We start from the raw sequence: 26,990 nt of genomic DNA, 5'->3' as shown, positions 1-26,990 counted from the left end.
TTGCTGGGGATCACTAGATCATCATCTCTGTTCCTAATATTTGTGTGCCAGCAATTTTTTCTAGAATCACTAATGGTAAATCCAAATCCCATTTAAATTTATAGCAATAAATGAGAGTACCAGAGGTTAGAGCATCTGAAAGATTCTGTCAGGACTTCTAGCTGCTACCCTTGAACCACATATAGGTTTCTAGCAGTCCATTTCAATCCTCTTTTCTCCCCAGTACCTGGCCTTGTGCCTCCTGCTCCCAGAGCTACCAGCATGAATGAAAAGAGCCCAGTGCTACCCAACACGTTGCCCACCACCTTACATTCTTCTACCACCAGGACCCGCACATCTCTGGAGGGGGCAGAAGGAAGGTAAGTAGGGTCAATACAAGATTGAAGTCTGGTTTCAGATCACCATACCCTACTTGTACAAAAGCATTGTCCCAACTTCATAATATGGCAGATGGGAGAAACGTCACATCATTAACCACCAGTCCCTATTATGTGGGACACGGAGGGATTTTTAAATGTACATTGCTCCAAATGAATCCCTTTTACTTTTTTAAAGTGTGTGTGTGTGTGTGTGTGTGTGTGTGTGTGTACTCAAGAGCACACACACACACACTACATGTAGAAGACAGAGGAGGATAACAGGTATCCTCTATTTCTATTCTCTTAGTCAGGGTCTCTCACTGAACCTGGAGCTCACTGTATTTTTGACTAGTCTGGTGCCCAGTGATTCTCCTGTCTATGCCCCCCATTGGTAGGGTTATAGGCATGTGCAGCCATGCCCAGCATTTTACATGGGTGCTGGAGATCCGAACTTGGGTCTTCTGGCTTGCATAGCAAGTACTCTTACTCACTGAACCATCTCCTGGACCCTGACGCTCTTTTCATTTCTGAGAGCAAGAAGCTTAAAAACAGCTTTCTAGAGAAATCACTAGGGAGGAGGCTCCTTCCTGCATTCAATCTATCCATCTTCCTTTGCTCTCATGTCACCAGTATAGTATTAGGGTTTTGTCCTAGTAGAAACCCCTGATTGAGATTAAATATTTAATACAACACTAGTATCTGCTTTATAACTTTATAACTTAAGTGTGATAGCCTTAGCTTATAATGATCCCAGCACTCAAATAAAATACACATATATGCATGTGCACACAATATACACACAAACACATACACATACCATTATCAAATAAGCAAATGTAATCATATATAGTCTTCAAAGCAAGCATAAGATATATTTCATTAAATTTGATGCACTGGCAAGTATAGTTTACAAGGTCATTAAGCTGAAAGCAGAAATAATGACTCCAAAATAAGTACTCTATGCTCAGAATCTCCAAAGTGCCAAGATTTGCACATGGTCACACTCAAGTGCTATGGGCTCTGGACTCTGCATTTTGTGTAGCTTGTAAAGAAAACAAACACCCAAGTGTGAACCTGTGCCTTTCTGACTAACTTTGAAATGTTAGCTATTGTCTTTAATCTTAGATTTTCCTCAGAACTTTTGTTGTTTTCACAGTGCTGAAGTGTGAACTCCACACACGGGAGGCAAACAATCTACTGCTGAGCTGTGCTCCTAGTCCCTAGTTTTATTTGGGAAACAAATGTCCTCAGACATTTTTTCCTGGGTGTGTACATACACATTCCTATGTGCATGTGGCAGCCAGAGCTCAGTGTGAAGTGTCTTCCTCAATTGTTTCCCATGGTTTTTTTGGGTTTTTTTGTTTGTTTGTTTGTTTGTTTGTTTTGAGACAGGGTTTCTCTGTATAGCCCTAGCTGTCCTGGAACTCACTCTGTAGACCAGGCTGGCCTCGAACTCAGAAATCCACCTGCCTCTGCCTCCCAAGCGCTGGGATTAAAGTCGTGCGCCACCACCATGTTGTTTTTTTTGAGACACAATCTCTCCCTAACCTTAGAGCTCGCCAATTGTCTAGGCTGACGAGCCAGCAAGTTCTGTGACTCCTCCTCCTGTCTCTGCCTCTCCAGCATAGGGATTACAGGTGTTTGCTGCTGCAACCAGCTTTTCATGTGGGGGCTGGGGCTCCGAATCCAGATCCTCAGGTTTTCTTGGCAAGAACTTTACCCAGTGAATCATCTCCTTGGTTCCTCTGGGTTTGTTTGTTTGTTTGTTTTTAATGCTCATAGAATTCAGCCCCCTGCTAGTTCTTTATAGCCTGTGGTAATGCATGTTTTGACTATTTAAGTATGTTAGCTGGAATATAGTTAAAAAAAAACCCACATAAACTAAGCAGAACATAGGTGCTAAAAGAAAAAAGTCTCCTCTATTCTTTTTCCTAGTTAATATGACATTTTCATGTGCTTGTGTCCTACAGTTGAAGAAACAAAAGTAGCAATCATAATCAGCACTTCATTTTTTACTTATTCTTTGACAAATTCATAACATATGCACTGATCCTACCCACCCCACATCTCAGAACTCTACCTGAAATTTATTTTTTCAAATAGGGACACTATGTAGCTTAGGGTGTCCTCACTCAGGGTCCTCCAAGTTCACCATGCCCACTTTTCAGACCTTTCCCAAAGAAGTTCTAGTTACAATTCCTGGTTTCTTGGTTTCAAATGCTCTTCTGCTGTCTATGGCTTTTCTCCAGACTGTTGGGAGGCACCTCCTATTGCTTGCTATAATATGCCAGAGCTACCTTCTGAGCATTGCAAGTGCACCAGCTGCGCTCTCCCTCTGGGTGTCTTGCTTAGTCCCTTGTGAAAGAACGGAGGGAGGAAAAACACTTTTTTAACCTTGTGCTAACCAATCAGATTTGTGTGGTTTGCAGCTGCTTCCCATTCATTCTTGTAGTAGAAGGAAGATTTGAATTGGTGTCCTTAGAACGCTGCCTAGCTCCCTGACCCCTTGATAGAGTCTTTCAGGTGTGAAAGCACTATTCACAGCCCTTTCCTCCTGAAGGCTTTTCCTCCTGATGTCTCTTTTTCATGCCCCACAGATGCTCTGAAAGGGATGCCCAGCTGGGGCTCTGTGCACATTCCAATGAAGCTATACCTGCTGCTCCAGGTAGGTCCTAAGAATAGAACTGTTGTAGAAAAGAAGACTCTTTATCTGTTCTTGAAACAGGCTATTAATTAGCACATAGGCCACACCGGCCTCAAACTCTTCAATTTCCTGTTCCTTGTCTCCCAAGTGCTGAGAGTAAGATATGAATACATCACCATTTTATATGGCTTTATATGGACTTAAGTCTCCACTTATTTCTTTCCTAGTTCTTGTGAGGAGTCTTATAGGGTTGGCAAACTCTTTTCATTGACTAAATCCACAGAAATAATAATCCTAAGAGTCACCACTTAGCCAGAAAGTGGTCCTTAGTCCTTGCTTGGTGTTCCTCCCGTCTCCTAGGTGAAGGACTGCACGTCAGCTATGCCATCGGTGGACTTCTCAGTATCCTGCTGATTTTGTTGGTTATTGCAGCTTTGATGCTATACAGGTAACCTCAGCTCTGCTCCAGGAATGACATGTTCTTTGGTCCCTGTTAGCTTATCTGGGTTCTCTTGAAGCTTCACAGTTTGCTGAATATACTTGCACACAGCCTAGTTTCACCTCTGGGCCCCTGGCTGGGGTAGCAAAAGGAGAGAGTGGAAACATAATAGCTCTTCTGTCTAACCTCAGCAGTTTCCTTATTGGATGGCTGACCTTTTCCATACCTCCTTCTTCCTCAAACCATTGGAATGAGAAATGGTCTTCCCGTCACACCAACACAACCATTTACCTCAACATGGCTGGCACAGCATTGCTCCCTAGAAATCACTTTGGGAAGACACAATGTGTCATTTCAATTTAGGGTCTTTTTAATTGCCATTTTCTTTCCAGTACTTTAAACATTGCAAACAACAAAAAATATCTGAAAATAAATTAATAATAATAATAATGATATCACTTGTCTTTTAATGGGAAAGTATAAATGCCCTAGCCTGGTATCTTAGAGTTTCTTGCTTTAATGAAACACCATGATCAAAAACTTGGGGAGGAAAGGGTTTATTTTTGATTCTACATTACTGTCATCATCAAAGGAAGTCAGGGTAGGAACCTAGAGGCAGGAACCAGTGCAGAGGCTATGGAGGGGTGCTGCTTACTGGCTTGCTCTTCATGGCATGCTAAGTCTTTCTTTCTGCTTGTTTTTTTATTTTATTTTTTTGATACAAGGTTTCTCTGTGTAGCCCTGGCTGTCCTAGAACTCTCTGTAGAGCAGGTTGGCCTCAAATTCAGGGATCCATCTGTCTCTGCCTCCTGAATGCCAGGATTAAAGATATATGCCACCACATCCAGCTTTCAGCATACTTTCTATAAAAACCAGACCCACAGTAGGCTGGGCCCTCCTATATCAATCACTAATTAATGATTAGTGATTACACACCAATCCTATAGACTAGTGGTTCTCAACCTTTCTTTTGCTGCAACCTTTTAATGCAGTTCCTTTGTTGCTATTTCATAACTGCAGTTTTGCTATTGTTTCTGTTACGAATCTTAATATAAATATCTGATATGCAGGATCTCTGACATATGACCCACCACAAGGAGTTGTGATCTATAGGTTGAGAACCACCGCTATAGATTCACTTTCTCAATTAAGGTTCCCTCCTCTCTGATGACCATAGCTTGTTTTATAAACCTAGCCAGCACACCCAGTAATGGGGTCTGAACTTCAGAGGGATTAGATTATGTCTACCAATATTCTGGCTAATAAATCACAGAGGTGGGATTAGAACAAAGGTCCATCTCCTCCATAACAAGTAACCTAAAAGGTAATGAGTTCCTGTGGCTCAGAAATCTGGATATAGCTTTACTGTGTGCTCAGCTTAGAAGTCTCTTGCAGGTTGTAATCTGGGTGACAGCCAGAGTTATGACCTCATCTCAAGGCTAGACTGGGAAAAAAAAATCCTTCCAAAGGTACTGGAATAATTATTGTTGGCAGGTTTCATTTCTTTACTGGCTGTTGGTTGGAGGTCTCCATCATCTGTTGCTTGCCTGTGGATCTTTCTATAAGTCAACTCGACATGGCTGTTTGCTCCCTTTAAAGAGAGGGAGGAAGGATGCACCACTCAAGATGGAATCTCATCTAGTCTTTAATACTTTTGCATAATAGGTTCACTAGAAGTGAGTCACCAGCTCCGGCCCACACTCAAGGGCTGGGACTTGTAAGAGTGTGGGTGCTAGTAGGCAAGGTCACGGGGACCTACAGAGAAGCTGCTTCCCACACACAAGTTATATCTCTCCCCCTGTTCTCCTCCCCTCCCCCACCCCAGTATCATACCTATAAAGTTCTCAACTGATTTCAGCCAATTTTTCCTCTTGAAGACACAGAAAATCCAAATTCACGGATCCTGGAATGGGAAACCTGACCTATAGCAACCCCTCCTACCGGACTTCCACTCAGGAAGTGAAGATTGAAGCAGCTCCCAAGCCAGCCATGTATAATCAGCTGTGCTACAAGAAAGAGGTAACATAACAATAGAAAGTTTTATTTAGGTCTTTCTGGGGTTTGGGGAAAGGGTGAGAGGAAGTATGACCAAATTGCCTGAGTGGATGAGTAGGGGCCATGTGGTGTCCCTTCTCCCATTTTGGAGACAATAGTGAACAGAAAACTGAGTGTAGTTTGGATTTCTGCAGAGATCTAGAATCTTTGGAGGACACTGGTAAAAGCAAGGCTAGAAGTTTCAGGTCTGAAAGCAGTAAGTGTCTATTTCCCAGTAGATTGTCCAGGTTTATGGATGCTTTCGTGCTAGGGGTTTTTATTCCTCTATGCTGTACCCCTCTGAAGCAAGGGGGCTCTTTGGGACAATACCTGCAAAACCAAGAGCTCTTGGACTCTTTCTCTAATCTCTGAATTGGCAAAATAGTACCTATTGTTGGGAATGGCTAGGTTTTCTTTATCTTTGTTCTCAAGGTTTTAAAAGATTTTTCTAGAAACCTGAACGTGTTTTTATTATTTTTAAAACGTTTTGTTAAGTCAGGACAAAATTCTTTACTGAATATTCAGGCATGAAAAATAGTCATCTTTCCACAGGGGATCTGAGGTCTGAGGTGTCAGAGTTTCCTAATCGGTAGAACCTGGTTTCTTCTAAAATCCTATAACCTTCATAGAGTTATTCCCTAAAAAGACTCAGCCTGCTCTGACTGTTAGCAGTCAATTGAGCAGGACCCTCACTCTCCACAGTAAAACTATACTTTTCTAGATTGAGGGATTCCTGTATTTAAAAAAGCTGCCACTATAATTCACAAGACTACCTACAGTCCTGGGAATGGGAACCCTCTCTATTTCTGAGAAAGACTCTTGAGAATTCTTCAGTTCCTAGAATGTGGGGTGTCCCAGAAAAGAATCACAGTGAAGGCTATCCATTAGAACTGAAAAATAGGTCTGAAGACATGACTCTACAGTTCAGCACATGTGCAGCCTGTGCAAGTCCCTGGATCCAACCCCACTAAGCCAAAAGAAAAAAGGAAAACCGTTTGACCTCTTTCTTTTGTTTTCTTCTTCTTCCTCAGCAACTCTTCCATCCCTCTGATAGCCTTTCACCCTTTCTCTTCTGATTTCCTCTTGAGTTCAGGTACCTGTTGCTCTGTGTGTGTAGAGAAAGTGGTGTTTCCAGAACTACCTTGGCCCTGTACCCTGCATCTCCACAACTTACCCAGTGCATTTCTGTGATGAGGACTCTCAATGGGCCTGCATGTTATCTCAAACTCACATCTGCTCGGAGGGTTGCTGGGTGAATGGGAGTCTGTATGTGTGCTTCTAAACTACCTCTATGTCTCTGTGTGATTGAAGGACTCTTTGAAGGCAGAGCCCATCAAGAAGAGCCTAGCATAGCATCTGTTTAACATGGGGCCTTAATAACTGTCTGTGGAATGGAACTGTTACTAACAGAAAGCAACGGTTGAGACTCTGAGTGAGGAGACTACCTCAGGGACAGAACCCAAGCTACGATGCCTCTTTTGCTCCTAGTGGTGGCAGGATAACAACGGGAGCATCCCACCAGCATGGAATGAGGCTGCCCTTGAAGAGCACATGAAGGAGGACACTTAAGCCAAAGTTAAAGCTATTCTTGGAGTGATGCAGATCACTCAGGGATGCTCTTCATGGACAGAGTATCCTTCCCTAAAGAGTTACGGATTACAGGCTCATTAAGAACACAAATACAGGGCCTGAGAGATGGCTCAGTGGCTAAGAGCACTGACTACTCTTCCTGAGTTCAATTCCCAGCAACCACATGGTGGCTCACAACCATCAGTAATGGGATCCATTGCTTTCTTCTGGTGTGTCTGAGGACGGTGACAGTGTACTCACATAAAATATTAAAAATAATAAAAAAAACTGTAAAAAAAAAAACACACAAATACAATGATTTCCCAAGCCTCACTCCCAAAATGTTACCTCCCAAATTTTCTTATCACAATCAAAAGGATCATTGAAAGCAAACTAGCACATAAAAATTTTGAATACACACACACTGAATTGCTTCTGCCAGTTGTTTTTGATTACTTATATCTGCATGACGTCCCATTAATAAACCACAGGGATGATGTAACAGACTACACATGATGTAAATGCATACTAGATTGCTTTGGATTTCTTGTATCAGCATGATGTCCCATTAATAACCTATGACAGTGATATAACACACAGCTAGTGTGTTTTAACGTTTCCTGTGTCCCATGCTCTAACAGTTGCACCCCATGAATTGCCTCACTTAACTCTTACAACAACTGGGGTAACTTGTAGATGCTGTTGTTCTCCTATACTGCAGATGGGAAGACTGGGTTTTAGAAGTGTTAAGTCATTTGCTCAGGATAAAATAGCCAGTAAATGGCTGGTGTAGGACCATAAGCCATGGTTTTTCCTCTCCTCTGTGATGATGTAATTATCTAATTGCAGTTGCCCTTAGGTGGCCCCTCATATTTGCCTTGTCCACATTGGTCTAGCAGTCTGTGGGGGTTCTGTCCTCCCTACCACTTCATTTTCAGCTCACCACGAGATCCTTTATAGAATGCCAACTGACTATGTGTCTCCATTTTCTACCCCAGGGTGGACCTGACCACAGCTACACCAAGGAGAAGATCAAGATTGTAGAGGGAATTCGCCTCCTGGCTGGGGATGACGCTGAATGGGGTGACCTCAAGCAACTGCGCAGCTCCAGGGGGGGCCTTCTACGGGATCATGTATGCATGAAGACAGACACAGTGTCCATCCAGGCCAGCTCTGGCTCCCTAGATGACACGGAGACAGAGCAGCTGCTGCAGGAAGAGCAGTCAGAGTGTAGCAGTGTTCACACTACAGCCACTCCAGAGAGGCGGGGCTCGCTGCCAGACACAGGCTGGAAACATGAACGCAAGCTCTCCTCAGAAAGCCAGGTCTAAGTGCCCACATTCTCTTCCCTGCCTGCCTGTTCATTCTCCTCTGTGGACTTCTGATCCTTGTGCCCACATAACAACTAGGGCCGTTTCCCATGTGCTCATCTTCTTCCCCACACCCCAAAGTGTTTCCAAGCCCGCATAGAACCTGTTACTCACCTGAGTCCAAAACTATCTGGGGACAAGAAGCGAGGGCACATCTCAAGAATTTAGACCTGGATTTTACCAAGAACTTCACCTCTTGCACTCTATCCTGGGCCCCCTGAAGCTGGGCTCAGCATGATTCCTTGTCAGCTCAGAGCTCCACCTCCCTTTGCTCTGGCACCTTATGTGCCTGCCCCACAGCACCAATGCAATTGATGATACAAGACTTTGGTCTTCCCCACCCCAGCTGACATGATGACCTCTTTGTGAACTGGCCTACCAGGGGCTGGGACTGGAGGTCACAGGTAAAGGTAATGGCTAGAGGTTGAGAGAAGGAAGAAGCAGCCCAGCTGGTCTGGGTATTTGGGAAACCTCCAGCCTCAAGTGTTGGTAATTATGAAAAACCTTTGCGAGGGTGGGGATGGGGGAATGGCACTTGAGCCCTGGGATCTTGTCCATTGCTGGCAGTGGACATTCTTCTCACCCAGGAGTCACTGCTTTGTCAGTTGTGATACAGGTGAAGTGTGGGTATGGCTTAAGCTCCTCTTCCTCCTGCTAGAATGTCTGGGGCCATTTCTACCTTGAATAACTGGAGGCCCCTGTCATGGCAACTTGCTAATAGGAATTCCCTCCTGGTGCTGCTACTGGCCAATACTTTTCTTAAGCTTTTAACTATGCTGTGAGCTTGAGTGACCATTGGGTGGGCCCAGAGAGCTTTCAAAGGATGACTAGATGTTTTCCTAAATGGTTAGGAAGAGCAACTAGAGAGACATAGGACACTCGAGGGCTCAGGAGAAGTATTGTGAGGTTGAACCTCTTGAGTTCATTCTCAGGTGCTCAGGGACCCAAGTTCACAGACACAGCCTGTGTCTCTAGGGTGGTTAAGGTCATGTGCCAACTCTTCTCGCACCCTGTCCACACTAAGGTACCACCATTAGCTTCCTGCTTCTTTAGGCCGAGGGCTTCTCTCAGGGGAGCTGAGATTTTTTTTTTTTTTTTTGTGCTACGCTAGAATTTCCTCCTTGTGTTTCACTTCTGAGAGAGGGAAGTCTAGGCTTGCTTTCCCTAACCAATCCTGCATCACCTCAGTCTCCAATGTCCAGTGACGAGGAGGTCAATGAAGATGCCAAGTGGTGAGCAAGGAGTGGAGAGGTGGTGAGAGCAAGTCCAGGCACTTCTCCACAGAAACTAAAGCACAGGAGAGATTGACAGGAGCTGAGAATGGAGGGGAGGGCTTTTAGAGGAAGTTTCCTGACTTAAAACATCTTTTTCATGGTTATTGTTATTCAGAGACCAACAGCCAGGCATATGCATGAAAAACAGGACAAGATCAAATCTTTTCTGGTCAGTTATTAAGAGTAGGAGACAGATGTCAAACCATTAGTCTCATTGTCATTAGCTAGGCCCAGATCTGTGTCTACACATACAGCCAGGGCAGGCCAAAGGCCGTTTCCAGTACACCAACTGAGAAAAGTACAGTGCCACTTCTAAGAGGAAAGACAGACATTTCACACAGAAAGGGGCAGCATTTGAGCCTTTAAATCCATAGTTAGGGACGAAGAAGTAAACAGAAACATGGTGTCCTGAGTGGACAGGGGCAAGGTTCTTATTGCACTTGGGCTGTTCAGAATGTAGAAAGGACGCATTTGAGGAAATATCTATTTGAGCACTGATTTACTCTGTAAAAAGGGCAAAATCTCTCTGTCCTAAACTAATGGAAGTGATTTTCCCATGCTCATGTGTAATGATTTTAACATTACTCACTGAAGAGATTGGACTTTCTGGAGTTATTTAACCACTATGTTCAGTATTTTAGGGCTTTATGATAATTTAATATAAATTTAGCTTTCTTAATTATTTTGGCTGGCTTGGAGTCGTGACTAATCTTGCACCTGAACTACCTGGAAGACCCAGGATGTGGAAAACCTACCTGGGGACATCACCTCTAATGTCTTCAGAGATGTCTGATCCATGAAGGGAAATAAGAGGTGTGAGGTTTGTGTTGGAGTTTCAACTCATCCTGAAAACATAGATCACAGTGAGAGAGTTGACTGATATGTCATCCTGATTTCCTTTAGAGGATGGATGACAGAGAGGTTCATCTTGGATGCAGCTCATTGGGCTGATAGAAGCTGCCTGAGGTCCTGTCAGGACAGCATCACACTCATGATCGTTAGAGACAATCTCCAGGCTCCAAAAGCTAGTGTCATGTCATGTATACCATGAATCCTCTACTTCTGTTTTTATTCATAGAAGGCTCCCATGTCATAGAACTTGAATTTGCCTTGCAATGATGGTGACCAGCAAAACTGTCCAACATGATATAAAAAATCTGGGAATGAGAATTGGGTTCTATCTCCAGCACCACATACATATGGAGCCATTTTTTAAAAAGCTACATTCTGCCAGGCAGTGGTGGTACACAACTTTAGTCCCAGCACTAGAGGCAAAGACAGGAGGATCTCTGAGTTCAAGGCCAGCCTGGCCTACAGAGTGAGTTCCAGGACAGACAGGGTTACAAGGGAGAAACAGAGTCTACAAACACAAAAACAAAAACCTACATTCTGCTAATGTGCTCATTGAATCTCGAGGCTGGAATAAGATGCTAAGGAATCCTTCTTCAGTTCTCTGGGTGTGTTATTCCAGTGAAAAGTAGGAAATGTTCTAGTCCTAATACTATGCTGCTTGTAGAGTTTAATTTCAAGTTTCAATAATTGATTTTTCTAAATCCTAAACTGTTGCTAGAATAATGTCCCCACTCAAAGTACCATCCATACCTAAATAATGCATGGATTCACAGCATCTGGAGTTAACAACTGTGTCCTCACCACCCTCTACTCCCCTAAAAGAACAAGATTAAGAAAAATGAAAAAAAAAAAAAAGCAAGAAAGACTCGAGTTTGGTTGACAAGTGGTCCAGTGTACCAGAAACAACACTCAAAGGAATAAAACAGTTCAAGGTCAACTAAACCCTTCTACCCCCAACATTCTTTAAAAGAAAACAAAATCTCATTTACAAAGACGAATCTTGAGTCCGAATGAAGAGTTGAGGGTTCCTCTTCCAGTTCTCCGGTGTAAAGCCTGAACCCCATACTGAAAAACATGAGTCAGAGTCTACCAAACCGGGACTAGGGAGATAATTCAGTCAGTAAAGGTTTGGCTTTGAAAATATAAGGAACTATGTTTGATTCCCAGAGCCCATGGAACTGCCCAAAAAAAGAAAAAAAATAAATGGTGTGTGGCATCCATGGTGGGCAAGGTGACAGATGTGGTAGACCAGCCTGTTCTAGTAAATTCAAGACTAGCCAGGGCTACATAATGAAACCCTGACTGAGGGTGCTAGGGGAGGGGGGAATGAGAACGTGCACTTGAAATCCTAGCACTGGACAGATACTGACAGGTGGTCTCTGGGGCTTATTGGCCAGCAGCCTAGCCTAGTTCATAAGTTGCAGGATAGTGAGAACCTCTATTTCGGTGTGTATGTGAGGGTGTGTTGTCTGGATGGCTTCTGAGGAATGATACCCAAGGTGGTCTTTTGGTCTCTGGGTATACACACAAACATACAGCACCACAAGATTCTAATAAACTAGACTAGTGGTAACACATGCCTATAATCCCAGCACTCTGGGGGCTGAGACACAAATATCGTGAGTTTGAGTTCAACCTGGTCTAGTGAAACTGTCTTTTTAAAAAAAAAAAGAATAAAACAGGGGCTACAGAGATGATTCAGAGGTTCTTCCAGAGGTTCCAAGTTCAATTCCCAGCAACCACATGGTGGCTCACAAACATCTGTAATGGGTCCCAATGTCCTGTTCTGGTGTGTCTGAAGAGAGCCATGGTGTACTTACATACATAAACTAAATAAATCTTTAAAATGAATAAAACAGGCTGGAGAGATGCCTCTGCCATTAAGAGCCCTTGCTTCTCTGGTAGAGGATCTAGGTTCTGTTCCCAATACCTACATCTTTGCTCACAATTACCTGTAACTCCAGTTGCATGGCATTTGACACTCTTCTAGTCTCCATGAGGGCCAGGCACAGTCAGGGTGTAGGCAGGCAAAACCTCCCTATGTATAAAGTGTGTGTGTGTGTGTGTGTGTGTGTGTGTGTGTGTGTGTGTGTGTAACGGCTCGTTCTGCTACTTTGTAACAGTCCGTTCTGCTGCTCCAGTCCGCAGGTCAGGGACTAGCAGGAGAGAGAGTGGGGATAGAGGGGCGAGAGACACGAAAAATGGATACAAGACAGAGTCTGGTCAAGTCTCTTTTATTGAAAGGAAATCCTGGGTGTTTATACCCTTTACCACGTGACTTGCCCTCTTGGACAAGCTCAACTGAAGGCACTAGTCATGCGCCTAGCAGCGTGGAGACCATGTGCACCTAGCTGCTGGCGACACTAAACAGCAAAACAAGATGTTTATCAGAGTGTGCTCAGCTGTTGTGGGCTGTTGAAAACAAGTCTCTTGTCAGGTATATGGCTCGAGATGGCTGTAAAGATGATAGCCGCTTTCGGCTAAGAGTCAGCTCCCAACGTGTGTGTGTGTGTGTGTGTATGTGTGAACATACATCATACATATATTTTAAAAATCACCAAAATGGGTTGGAGAAACAGCCTAGCAGTTAAGAGTGTTTACTGCTCTTGCAGAGGACCTAGGTTCAATTCCCAACATCCACATGGCAGCTTATAACTTCCTGTAACACCAGTTCCAAGGAATCTAACACTTTCTGGACTCTATGGGTATTGAAAGCACAGAGTGCACATACAAACACTGTGACCTGTGAACTCATGCACCAGTCATGGGAGCAAGCATGACTGCTCGAACTGAGCCATCTCAGACCCTGACAGGATGGTCTTTGTGACATGAACTGACACTTATCAGAACCTAGGCCTAAAGAAAACCGAAAGGCAGTGGCAATTAGTAGCTTAGAAGTGTTTGCAAGAGCTAGTTCCCAGATTTCTACTTATAGACATAATTATAAAGGAAATGTGGTGAAGGCTCTGAGGATGTAGCTTACTGATAGACCTCTTGCCTAACATGTGCACAAAGGCCTGACCTGCCCCCTCAGCACTGCCACCAAACAGAGGGGAAAACACTTTTTCCCCTTTTCTGTTTGCTTGAAGTCTACTGCTTTTCTCACAGAAAGATGACGTTAGTGTTCAGCCAGTCTCTGTTTCCAAGCACTCCCTTGTTTGTCTATTCATTTGTCTTCTAGATCATTCTCCTGCTCTACATAGGAAACAGTTTTATTTCTAGTTAAGACTCCAGCTCCAAACAGATTCAGACAGCCCAAGATTCTGAGCTTAAACCCAAGGTTAATTGATTTGTTTCACTGTGTTGGACCTAAAGAGCCAAGAACTCACATAGCCTGTCCTTCCCTGTGGTTTTTCTCCTCTGTGCCTTAAGAGGTTGTTGATGGCTAATGAGGTTTCTATCTTTCCTTCTGCCTCCTTCCTCTTTTATGAGGCTGATAGTTCTGTGGTCAAAGTTCCCTAGAATAGTCTGCATTCTGGAGGCTGGAAAAAATGGACTATAAGAAAAGAATTTTTTTTAAAAAAACAGGTTATTTATTCCTTCATTTAACTGGTACCTATTAACTGCAACTAAGTGTAAGCTAGGAAAGGCTTTGTGATCTTGGAGACCAGTTAAAGCACAAATCCCATAGCCACTTGAGATGTGTACTGGTGTCAGCATTATCTCCAGAGGATAATTCAGAGCACTTGAGCTGAAGGCAGGGGGAATTGAATCATTTAAGCTGTTCCTCTTAGGCTGAAAATACAGATCTACATCCCGGGGTTGGGAGGTTTTGACTGGGATGAAGTTTATGATTATAAACATATTGAGCACCTGCTCTGACCCTCATGGACGTTTAAAAAGGCCTAAGAGTTATCCAGCAGCCACAGTACTGACATGAGTTTCCTCTTTCTGGTTGTAAAGTATTCGCTTTGATCCCTGCTATGTACTGTGCTGTGCTACACTTGTGTAGAACCATTGGGAGGCCCCTGGGATGAAGTCACACATAACTCTAATAAGTACACAAAGCTACCTGGGCTGCAACAGGTAACTTTGACCAAATGCTTACTGAGCACCCACTATGGACAAGATACTATATAGGCTTCTGCAAGACCTTAACAGGTCCTGCCACTCCCATCCTCCACTATCTCTCAGATTCATCTCCCTCCTACCTCCTATTCACCTGCTCCAGCTACATGAGCCTCCCTGTATCTCAAACTCGCCAGGTATGCTCCAAACATAGGGCTTCTGCCTGACACTTCTACATAAACTTATGACTAACTCCTTCACCTTTAAGTCAGATCTAAAATCATCTCAATGGGACCTACACTGACCAGTCCTGGGCAGAGGGTGGTGGTATGTGCCTTTAATTCCAGCACCCAGCAAGCAGGGGCAGGTGGATGGATCTATAAATTCAAAGCCAGCCTAATCTGCGCAGCAAGCTCCAGGTTAGCCAGGGCTCCACAGTCTTTTAGGGGAGCTGAGGAGATGCCTCAGACAGTAAAGTGCTTGTCGTGTAAGCAGGAGGACCCTGAGTTCAATCACTAATACTAATAGCCACGTAAAAAGCTGGATGTGATAATTTACGCTTGTGATCTCAGTGGTGGAGGTGTGGAGAGGGGAGGAGCCCAGGGTTTCCAGCCAGCTAGTCCAGCTACACTGGTGGTCTCCAGGTTCAGTAGGAGCCCTGTATTTAAAAGGAAGAAGAAGAGGAAAAGGTGGAGAACAATTAAAGAAGACAGTTGATGTCTACTTCTGGCCTCTACATACATGCACATACACATGTATATACAAAATTACAGTCTAAGAACATACTACATGGGATGGAGAGATGGCTCAGCGGTTCAGAGCATTGACTGCTTTTCCAGAGGTCCTGATTTCAATTCCCAGCAACCACATGGTGGCTCACAACCATCTGTAATGGGATCTGATGCCCTCTTCTGGTGTGTGTCTGAGGACAGCTGCAGTATACCAGTATAAATGAAAAATAAATCTTAAAGAACATACTGCATTAATTTATGTGTTGGTTATCTACGTCTCCTCACTACAACATGAGCTCCTTGAGTGGAGGGAATTTTTGTATGTCTGTTTTGTTCACTGACTAGTCTAAATGTCTAAAACAGTTCCTCTAAAAATTAGGTATTCAACAAATATTTGTCAAATGAATAAGGGAATGGATTCAGATATCTAATGCATACCTCCTAATAAGGTTGAAGACAGAACGATTTTGCCATCTTCTTCTAAAGCTCTTCAGAACCCAGACAATGCATATCCTTTACTGAGCAAATCCGGGATAATCATCAGCCTCCCCTTTAAGTGTATTCTTCATAATATGTCAGACAATATTTAAATAAACTACATATACCAATGACTGAGTACTTGGACAAGACTGTTTCTGAATATTCCTTCTCCATTGTCCAAAGATCACTGTTTGCCTTGACTAGTTCCTCTCCTTCCTTACATGTAACTCTGGTCTTCCCACCTCTCTTTCACTCCTTCCTCTCTCTTGCCCCTGTAGTCTCACTCTAGAGAAAGCAATTCCCAAATCAATACCACTTAAGACTTAATCTAGTCTTCTAGCCTCTTTTGTAAGCCTACTTAGATGATTCCATTTAAATGTCTCATTGGTACCTGAGAGTAAACAAGCTTAAAACTGACCTCTCTTCCCTTCCCCTGACACAGGCCTCTCCTGATTTTCCACTTCCATGTGGGCACTAACAGCCCTCCCAGGCTCTGGGCTCTAATGCTGGCACTTTCTTGGACTCATTTTTTTCAAAATAGGGCTCACCTCGGCTGTGATGGCTATTCCTGGTTGTCAACTTGACTACATCTGGAATGAGCCACAATCCAGAAATGGAGGACACATCTGTGATCCAGATCTTGAGGCTGGAAGACAAGGCTTCTGACCTGGATCTTGACATGGAGATCTTGAAGCATAGTGGCCATGAAAAGCTTAGGCCCAGGCAAAGTAGTACACCCGTTTAATCCCAGAAGACTGGGACTCTAGAGAACCCTAACTAATACGGAAGTTGGTACCTAGAGTGCAGTGTCCTATTGATATTCCATAATTTATGTAAAAGATTTCCTTTTGATGGCCATGTGATTTCTGGATTTCCATTTCTAATATCCCAGTGGCTCAGTAACATTCTTACACGTTTTCTTTGTATACGTAATTAATGCCTCTTAGTAGCAGTTCTGGGCTAGAGAATCCGTAAATCTCAAAATTGTCCTAAAAATTTACAGTCAAATTTAACAGTGATGTTGAACATTTGCTTCTCCAAATTGTTGTTCTGAGACAGCATCCTGAGGCCCTGGCTGGCTCGCAATGCACTACATAGCTGAGGCTTGCCTTGGGATAGCTGAGGCTTGCCTTGAATTCCAGTCTCTTGCCTCTACCCCTAGAGTGCTAAAATTACAGTTGTGAACCACCATACTCACATCTTTCTTCTCTCTCTCTTTATAAAAAAAAGATTTATTTATGTACATGAGCACACTGTACCTGTCTTCAGACACAGCAGAAGAGGGCACCGGATCCCATTACAGATGGTTTTGAGCCACCATGTGGTTATTGGGAGCTGAACTCAGGAGCTCTGGAAGAGCAGTCAGTGCTCTTAACCACTGAGCCATCTCTCCAGCACTACATCTTTCTTCTCTAATTCTTGGGTTTTTGTTTGTTTGGTAGGTTGTTTTTGGTTTTTCAAGATAAGGTTTCTCTGTGTGGCCCTGTGTAGTCCTGGAACTTGATTTGTAGATCAGACTGGCCTTGAACTCAAAGAGCTGTCCGTCTCTGCCTTGCTATATTAAATCCTCACATTAAATTTGAAAAAAATCATTATATTATAACCTAATATTTATAGAAATGTTGGATATTGATTCAAGAAAGAATTTTAGATGGTTATGGTGTTATATGTGCCTATAATCCCAGTACTTGGAAGGTGTAGATGGAATGATGCTACAAATTTGTGGCATCCCGGTCTATAGTGCCAGTGTCAGGTTAGCCTGGACTTCAGAGTGGAACTCTGCTTCAAAGACTAAAACAGTACAGGCAAGATACCTCAATGGGTAGAGGTGTTTGCTGTCAAGTCTGGCGACCTGAATTTGAGTTCCTGAAACCATATGGTGGAAGGAGAGAACCAATGCCTAGAAAGTTGTGAAGAGGTCAGCTCAGGAACTTTGGAACACTTATCCCTCCAGAAGGGAGAGGCTAATTAACATTCCTCAGACAACAGGGGAGAGAACCAACCTGTGGGTCAGGACACATTCCACAGGATGGACCTTTGGCCACCCACAGACAAGGGAAGTCCTTGTCCCCTCATTCCCTAAGGATCAATCAGTTTAAAAGTCACACTGTTCTGCCAATCATATTATACCTAGTTGCTGTTTCTCTAGTCTATCCCTAAAAGCTGTAAAAAAGGCTCACTGAACAAGCTGCACAGGGTTGTCACCTCTCCTTTTGGATGCAGGATGACCCCAGCATGCTGGACAATAAAATTCCTCTTGCTTTTGCATCGATCCCCAGCTCCTTGTTGGTCACTGAGGAGGTCCCCGTAAGCTAAGGCTCGTCAGAGTCTTACAGTTGTCCTTTGACTTCCTTGTACTACTATCCCTCCATAAGATAATAAATAAAATGTAGTAAAAACCAATTTTTAACAATCATATTTCATCAAATGAGGCCTCTCCTTTTCAAAAGAATAAGCATTTGCAAAGGTATTGTAGCTCATAAAGGCTGTTCCTAGATAGGCTTGTTGTATTTAATTAACATTACATTTTGGGTTTTTTGTTTGTTTGGCTGGTTTTGGTTTTTTTAGATAGGGGTTTTCTGGTTGTCCTGGAACAGGACTGCAGGCCGGGTTGGCCTCGAATTCAGAGATCTGTTTGCCTCACCTGGGATTAAAGATGTGCGCCACCTCAGCCTTTAATTTAAACTTGTAAGGAAATTTAAAATGTTTATATTAAATTTGTAAGGAAAACATAATTATCCCATTTCCTACCCATAGAAACAGAGATCCAGATTAATCGAGAAAAGTGATTTGTTCAAAAGAAGTCCAAGATTACAATTTAGCGTCCTGCCTCCATTCGAGGCTCCTTTCACTACACCCCAGTTGCCTCTTGCTTCCCTCTCAGCACAGAACGGTACAATCAATATTTGCGATTGGAAGCTCTCAAAAAAAAGGCAGAGATGTTGACAGCAGTTTAAACATCAGTAGTTAGGTAAAGGGAACGTGATACTGGCTGGAAATGCATAGTTTTCCACACACCTTCCGTTCTATCTGAAGCCTTGGAAGCCATTCCTCCAGCTACTGGCTAACAAGCACCTGACAAGCAGCCCTAGGAAACGCAGCTGCGCGCGGTCCCTTTAAGGCCGCAGGCGGCGCGTGCCCACAGCCCTTTCAAACGGACCAATAAAGGAGCGATAGGCGGTTCCCCGAGAACCAATAAACAACGAGGACACTGCGGGGTGTGCGGCGGCCCAAGCGGTTTTAAACGGCTTAGAGCAGGCCCCTCGGTTCTGACCCGGCAGAGGTGAGTGGGCCGGTGGGCCTCACCTGCTGGCCTGGACCCTGAGGACCCGGCGTCGCGCGCGCAAGGGGACCCACGGCCGCGGGCGGGGCCCTCGCGGACGCGCGCCTCCGCGTTCTCGCGAACCCGGCAGGTCTGAGGCGGCGGAGCGGGGCGGAGGCCTGGGAGCCCGCGGCTGGCAGGGCGGGGGGCGTGGGCGCTCGCTTGTGTTGGTGACCGGGGCTGGGGTTCAGGTGAGCAGAGCACGCGGCAGGGAGCTACTGCAGCTTCAGAGGTTCGCGGGCGACACCGGGCCGCGCCTGAAGGCTGAGATGTCCGAGGCTGGGGCGGGGGCCCTGCCAACAGGCCCTTGGTGGAGTGCGCCTCGCGGAATTGTTAAATGAATGAGCAAGAGCACGGGAGGGCTGTGGTGTGTGTGAAGGGCCTTGTTGTCTCAGAGCGAGACCAGAGCCGGGTGCCCGGGCCTGCCTCCATACCTGCGGCCACTACCTGAGATGATTTTGTAAGGATCCTGTTCATTCACCGCCCCACCCTTGGTTTTCTCCGTCAATAAGTGTCAGCAGAGTTCAGGTATTTTGCCGCTGTGAAGGTTTCCGGAACCAGTACAATAGCCAGCAGTGTAGGTTAGCCAGCCTTGCCACTTTAAGGCTAGATGAATGAGATTCTCACTTTTTAGCTCTTAGCAAATCGTTGTTGAGAGAGCTGCCCAAAAACGTGGTAATTGCTATCTATGTAAGATTGAATGCGTCCCATTTTGTTTCTTGCGTAGGGCATGATGAAAGAGATGTTGTCAGAGTGGCTGCTGTGTGTTAAGAGAATATATTCTTGTTGATGAATCTTAACAATGAGTTTCTGATTCAGCACCAGTAGAGGTTTTGCAGAACTTGTCCCAAATTTATGCACGACTCTTAATTCTCCTAGGAACCAAGGCATTAAATGTTGGCCCAGATAGGATGCTTGTCTTACATTATGCATAATTATAGAACTGAAAACTCATTTTTAAAAAGGTGAAATCCTTTTTTTTTTCTCCATTTTCATCAGCCTGAAAACTCCTTCCATGACCTAAAGAGCGAGAATAGAAGTCAAGCTAATGGCCAGTTGAGACTCTTCTAAAGTGACTGGTCAAGTAAGGTTTAATAAAGACAAAATCAAAATCAACTTTTTTTTTTTTTTTTTTTTTAAGTAAGTTAAATCAAAATAGTAAACCTGTAATGAAAAATCGTACACAAAACTTTTAATTTTTTTTTATATGGGGCTGGAGAGATGACTCAGTACTTAAGGGCAACTGGTTTCTTTTCCAGAAGGTCTAGTCCCAGCAGCCATCTACAACTCCAGTTCCATGGGGACCGACGCCCTCTTCTGGCATCCATGGGTGCTGCATATACGCGGTACACAGACATACGCAAAGCACAACACCTATACATATACATATTTTTAAAGATCTTTTATGTTTATTTTTGTGAGTAGGTGTACATGCTTGATGTCAGACAAGTTGCTGGAATTCTATCGTGTGGGTTCTGGGGATCAGGCTTGGCAGAAAACATCCTTACCATTTAACCCTCTCCTCTCTGGTCCCAACACTTTACATAAGTTTTAAATGCTGTTCACTTAAGGCGATGGCAAGCAAAAGTATTTCTTAACAGTATGCCGTATACTTTCCTCTCTTTTAAAGTTTGCATTATCAGTTTTTAATTATGTGGAGTGTGTGGTAATTCAGCAGTAGCAGTTCAGTTGATGAATAAGTAACTTAAACCTGGGTTTGGAAAAAGCAGTTAAAAATAATTAACTTATTTAACAATAGCTTTGGATAGTGTTAAAATATTTTTCCCAAGATTTATTTTATGAATTTTCTGTCTGTATACATATGTGCAGCATGGATGTGCTTGTCCCCACAGACTTCCTTTAGAAGAAGGCATTGGATTCCCTGGAACTGGAGTCACAGATGCTTATAAGCAGACATGTGGATGCTGAGAACCAAACTGGGGTCCTTTGCAAGAGCAGCAAGTATAGTTAAGTCTGAGCTGTTTCTCTAGTTCGCAGTGGTTAAAAATCTTGATGAAGATGAAAACTTGCAAGGCATGATAGTTCACACCTCTAATTTTAATATGTGGGAGGCTGAAGCAGGAGGATTGCTGTGAGCATGAGACCAGCCTGGGCTACGTAGTTAATTTCTGGTCAAAATGGATTACAGAGTGAGACTCTCAAAAAACAGCAGCAAAAACCCAACAAGAGCAATTGAAAACTTTATATTTTAGTAAAGCCAGGTTGTCTTGTGCTCTACTGAGATTGATGGCTGTTGGATGTTAAATATTATTCTAGATTCAAGGGACACACTTGTGAGCCAGGAAAAAAAAGCACCTAAGGGAATTTAACATATTTATCTTTTGAACAATTTACAATAGTACATTATAGTTTCTGTAATTCCTCTAGCTTAGCCTGGGGCCTTGAACAAAGTAAATTCTAAAATGTGTTTACCAGCAGTAGCTAATTGTGATGGTTTGCATTTGCGTGGCCCAGGGAGTGGCATTATTAGGAGGTATGGCCCTGTTAGAATAGGTGTGGCCTTGTTGGAGTAGGTGTTTTACTGGGGCCGTGGGCTTTAAGACCCTCATCCTAGCTGCCCAGAAGCCAATTTTTTCCTAGTAGCCTTCAGATGAAGATGTAGAACTCTCAGCTCCTCCTGCACCTTGTCTGCCTGGACCCTGCCATGCTCCCACCTTGATAATTGATTCAGCGGAGTCTATAAGCTAGCTCCAATTAAATGTTGGCCTTATAACAGTTGCCTTAGTCATGGTATCTGTTTACAGCAGTAAAACCCTAACTAATACTGAAGTTCATACCAGGGACTCAGGTAATGCTGTGATAGGTCCAACCATACTTTTGTTTGGAAGAATGTGGATTTGGGAACTTTAGATTTGGAAAGCAGTGGAATCCTTTAAGTGGGGCTTAATGGGCTATTCTAGTAGGAATATGGAAGACTTTGTTGCTGAGAATGATTTGAACTGTGCAGATCTGGCCCAAGAGGTTTCAGTGGCGAAGAATTTTTGTATGTGGAGACTGTTTTTGTGGTATTTTGGTGAAGAATGTGACTGCTTTTTGGCATTGTCTGAAGAGTCTGCCTGAGGCTAAGGTGAAGAGATTTAGATTAATTGCTTTGAAGAAGGAAGTCTCAAAACTGCCTGGTATAAATTCTGTTGTGTGGTTAAAATGTATGGTTCTAGCATTAAAGGGGCACCAGGAAGTGAAATGGAGTTGAATCCTATGTTCTAGGAGATAGCAGATTAAGGGAATGGGACTTGGGGACAAGATCCCACCCAGATAAATTTAGGTGCAGGCATGGTAGCACACACCTTTAATTCCAGGAGACAAAGCCAAGCAGATCTCTGAGTTCAAGGCCAGCCTGGGACAGAGCAAGTACTAGGCGAAGGAAAGCTTAAGTCCAGGCAGAGTGATACTTGGTTTTAATCCTAGCATTCAAGAAATGGAACCATACAGATCTCTGAGTTCAAGGTCAACCTACAGAGCAAGTCTCAGGACAGTCAAGCTTAGTACTTGGAAAATACAAAGCTGGTAATAAATAGAATAAGGGGGGGGGGCATGTTTCAGCCCCAGCAAGCAGCAGAACTCGGCAGCTTGAGTTCTGAGAAAGATGATGCAGCTTGCTAAGAATCATATAACTTATAGAACCTGAATTTAAATGCAAGTTAGGTAGCCAGGGTCTATGCTCTTAGGGTCATCATATATAAAGTAATGGCTTTTTAAAAAAAAATTCAAGAAGAGATTTAGAACAGTGCACGCTTCCCTTCCTTGATGTATCTACCAAAGATATGAAATATGGATAACAGGCATGGTATTATTTTAGGGAGCCAGTTGAAAATACAGTGTTTACTTTATGGGCAGCTTTGAGTGTGATAAGTCAAGGGGGAACTTAAAATTGGCAGTTGTGTATAGCTTTGAGATAGAGGGATCTTGCCTGCCTGAAACCTCCTATGTAGATTAGGTTGGCCTTAAACTTGGAGTCCTGTCTTTGTCTTCTCTATGCTGGGCTTTACAAATGTGTACCACCCTGCCAGCTTTAAAATTGAGGTGTTACTCTAATTGTGATTGTTTCTTGGTGGTTAGTGTTAGGTTTGAAGTTTTGAATGATTCTCATACTCTTACATCTTGACTTCAAAGATGTTGCTTAGGTTTTTTTTTTTTAAATTTTTATATTTATTTTATGTATGTGTTTTGCCTGCATATATGTATGTGTACCACATAGTTTCTGGTGTTCACAGAGGTTACCTAGAAGATAGTGTTGGGTTCCCTGGAACTGGACTTGCAGGTGGTTGCGAGCCACTATGTGGGTGCTGTGAACAGACCAGGGTGCTATGCAAGAGCAGCAAGTGCTCTCAACTGAACCATCTCTCCAGCCCTACTTAGGTTGTTAGCAGTGCACTTATCCTGACTACTTAATAAACTTTCAAAACATTAAGTTTCTTCCTTTTGGCCTTCACTTTTCCTGTTTTCTGCCTAGAATGTCCCAACCCACTTTGCCTTTAGCTCAAAACTATGTTTATAGGCTTTTACTACACATTTCAACTTAAATTCAACTTAAAAACTCCTTAAAGAAGCAGTTTTCTAAGATCCCAATTAGAATAGCTGTCTTGGTGCCTCTTATCTCATTTCTCTCTGTTTCATCTATTGTTATTTGATTGGTTTTTTGTTTGTCTCAGAATTCTTCACAGAAATGAAAGCAGGGTATACATGTTTTTTCTCTGTGAGGTTATATTAGTATGTTACACAATGTACCTGAACAAAGTAGGTCGGTCCGTGCAGCATGAGGGAGCACGCCTGCCAGTGTTTAGGTGGTAGAGGCAGGAGAACAGAAGCTCAAGGTTATCCTTGGCTGTTACAGAGTTTGAAGATAGCCTGGACTGTGTACCCACTTAGGACCTGATATTTCTACCCCCCACACACACACATGGTAGAAGGAAAACCAACTCCTATATCTAATGGATGCTGAAGTGATGTACTTGTACACACACACACACACACACACACACACACTAGATGTTTTGGTGTGTGTGGTGGGAGGCAGGGTTCTTTCCTTTTTTAAGCAACAAAAGTAAATGGTAGAAAAGTCTTGAACAAAAGTAGTGTAAACTGACATAGTCTTCTGTATGTGATGAAGCTAAACAAAGACAGTAACTATGTATCCGTGTTCAGTATCCTTGGATGTGAACTATCTCAACAGATAAGCTCAGAAGTCTTCCACTAAGAAAACTAGACACTTCTTAGGTTTGTGTTTGTGTGGCTTGTGTGGTAATGCCTAGACTCTCATAAAGTCCTACTGTGAGAACAGTAAGACAGGTATAACCCTGGACTGCTGTCTGCATGGGCCTGTGTTCTCTTGTGTTGTGATATGTAGACACTTAAGTCAGCATTAAAAACGAAAAAATAAAGAATAGTTTTACTGCCTTAAAAATTCTCAGCATTTCACTTATTTTTTTCTTTTCTCCTGCTCTGGCAGCTATTCATCTTTTTACTGTCCTTGTAGTTTTCCTCTTCCAGAATGTCATACAACTGAATCATTCTACCTTATGTACTGTGCTCAGACTGACTTCTTTCACTTCACTGAAAGATTAGGTTCATAGAGATTTTTTGAAACAAAGTCTGATGTAATCTAGGCTGGCACTGAACTTACTATGTAGCTGACACTGACCTTCAACTCTTGATGCTCCTGCCTCTACCTCTGAAGTGCTAAGAGTACAGGTGTTCAACATCATACTGGGCCATAGGAACTGTATACGGACCTAGTTTTTACTTCATTTGTGTAAATAAATTTATTGGATCATATGGTTAAGCTATGTTTAACTTTTGTAGGATACTGTCAAACTGTCTTCCAAAGTGACTGTACTGCCTTGGAATCTTATCAGCAATGAATGAGGTTTCCTATTGCTTCATTCTTGACTGCATTTAGTTTTAATAAGTTTCTTTATTTTAAATTTTCTAACCATTCTAGTAGGAATATAGTGCTCCAACCTTTAAAGATGTTTTGTTTTTCATGACATTGACATTTTGAGAGTGATAGTTTTAGTGTGTGTGTGTGTGTGTGTGTGTGTGTGTGTGTGTGTGTGTGTGAGAGAGAGAGAGAGCGAGCGCTAGCTTGAGCGGGTGCGAGCTCAGGCAAGTAAGTGAGCTTGCAAGCAGGAGCACATACATATTGTAAATGTGTGGAGGGCCAGAGGACAACTTATTAGAGTTGGGTCTCCTTTACCATGTGAGTTCTAGCGATTGAACTTGGACCATCATGCTTGGTGGCAGCTGCTTTTACACATTGAGCCATCTCACTGGCCCTGTTAATGTGAATTTTGTTTTGGAGACAGGGTTTTTCTATGTAGCCTTGGCTGCCCTGGAACTTGTTCTGTAGACCAGGCTGGCCTTGAACTCAGATCATCCTGTTTCTGCCTCCCAAGTGTTGGTATTAAAGGCATATACTACCAGGCCTAGCATTAATGTGATTTTTTTAATATCTTTTTTTTAAAAATTAATGTGATTTTTAACAGTGCTTTAAGAATACTTCATACTTCTCCAAATCCCTAGAGAATTAGGTTACCCCTGGTTTGTCTTCAGCATCACTGGCAGTATTAACCAGGTTAAGTAATAAAATTACTATTTCTCCTTTTCTATACCTATTCTTTAGAAGTGAGTTGCTAACTGCCAGATGTGTCCAACCTTTTGTGGTGGTATTGTAATCTATAAAGTTCATGGTGAAGACTCAAAATCAGGTAACACACACATGAAATTATACACACATGGATAATTTTTTTTTTCAAAAATTTTATGGTGTTTTAAGTAAGTTTTCAGCTGCATGAGGCCCTTTGGTCATAGGTTAGACATGTCTTCAAGTCTAGACCGTCCTGAAAGTGTATGAAGGGTTTAGGTGCATTTCCTGGAGGAATGAGTATCCATATATTATTTTATTTGGAATTCTGTAAGGAAGATTTATTTCTCTTGTTTCATTTCACTATTCCTGAGGTACTGGGAATTATTCTTAGGCTTTATACATGTTAGACAAGTGCTATACCACTGAGCTATATCATACCACAGCTTTCTTTAAAAATTTTTTTTTAAATTTTTTTATTTTATTATTATTATTTTTTTTTTCTTTTTTTATTTTTTGGTTTTTTCAAGACAGGGTTTCTCTGTATAGTCCTGGCTGTCCTGGAACTCACTCTGTAGACCAGGCTGGCCTCGAACTCAGAAATCCACCTGCCTCTGCCTCCCAAGTGCTGGGATTAAAGGTGTGCGCTACCACTGCCTGGCTTTTTTAAAATTTTTATATGGTTTGAATTTGTGATTCTCCAGCCTCTGCTTCACTAGGAGCTGGGTTTATAAGTCTGTGCCATCAGTCCCTGTATCACTATTTGTTTATTTATTTATTTTTTTATTCCTTGTGGTATGTTTGTATCACGTGGAGGTTAGAGGACAAGTTTTGGTAGTCCTTACCTTCTACTTTGTTTTTTGTTGTTGTTGTTGGTTTTAGTTTTTTGTTTTGTTTTTTGTTTGTTTTTTTTTTTTTTTGAGGCAGGGTCTCTGTTTCTACTGTATTGCCATGGTACTCCAGGCTAGCTGGCCCAGCCAATGAATTTCTAGACAATTCTCCTATCTCCACCTCCCATCTTATTGTAGGAATACTGAGATTACAGATGCATACTACCACATTGAGCTTTTTATGTGAGTTCCTAGGATCCTAATTCAGGTCATCAGCAATATACAACAATTGCTTTTACCCACTGAACCTTCTCCTCTGGTCTATCTTATTTTTTGAGGCAGTCTGTCTTGCAGAACCTAACTTTTGCCATTTTGGCTAAACTGGCCATTGAGCCCCCAGGATTTATCTACTCTGCCCTGTCTTGCTTTTACATAGATGCTAGGGATTAAGCTAAGGTCCTCATGCTTGCTCAG

The 26,990-nt window shown here is 42.9% G+C and overlaps 2 protein-coding genes across 2 annotated transcripts in view; both read left to right on the top strand.

Annotated features, from left to right (window-relative positions):
- The window catches only part of Lrp4 (LDL receptor related protein 4), a 54,554-nt gene extending 44,183 nt beyond the window's left edge, over nt 1–10,371 (top strand). The window contains 5 exon segments of the mRNA XM_028778568.1: nt 224–359; nt 2,957–3,024; nt 3,364–3,451; nt 5,320–5,461; nt 8,044–10,371. Coding sequence (XP_028634401.1) covers nt 224–359; nt 2,957–3,024; nt 3,364–3,451; nt 5,320–5,461; nt 8,044–8,376 — 767 coding nt within the window. The 3' untranslated portion in view covers nt 8,377–10,371.
- An 8,583-nt stretch (nt 10,372–18,954) lies between these two features.
- Ckap5 (cytoskeleton associated protein 5) overlaps nt 18,955–26,990 on the top strand; it is a 93,497-nt gene continuing 85,461 nt past the window's right edge. The window contains exon 1 of the mRNA XM_028778514.1: nt 18,955–19,043. The gene's annotated coding sequence lies outside the window, so the exon portion shown is untranslated. The remainder of the gene's footprint in view (nt 19,044–26,990) is intronic.

Source organism: Grammomys surdaster, unplaced genomic scaffold, assembly GCF_004785775.1.
Source record: "Grammomys surdaster isolate TR1022 unplaced genomic scaffold, NIH_TR_1.0 338, whole genome shotgun sequence".
Classification (NCBI taxonomy): Eukaryota; Metazoa; Chordata; class Mammalia; order Rodentia; family Muridae; genus Grammomys; species Grammomys surdaster.
The sequence above is the reverse complement of the archived record's forward strand: the minus strand, read 5'-3'. Positions and strand labels throughout refer to the sequence as shown.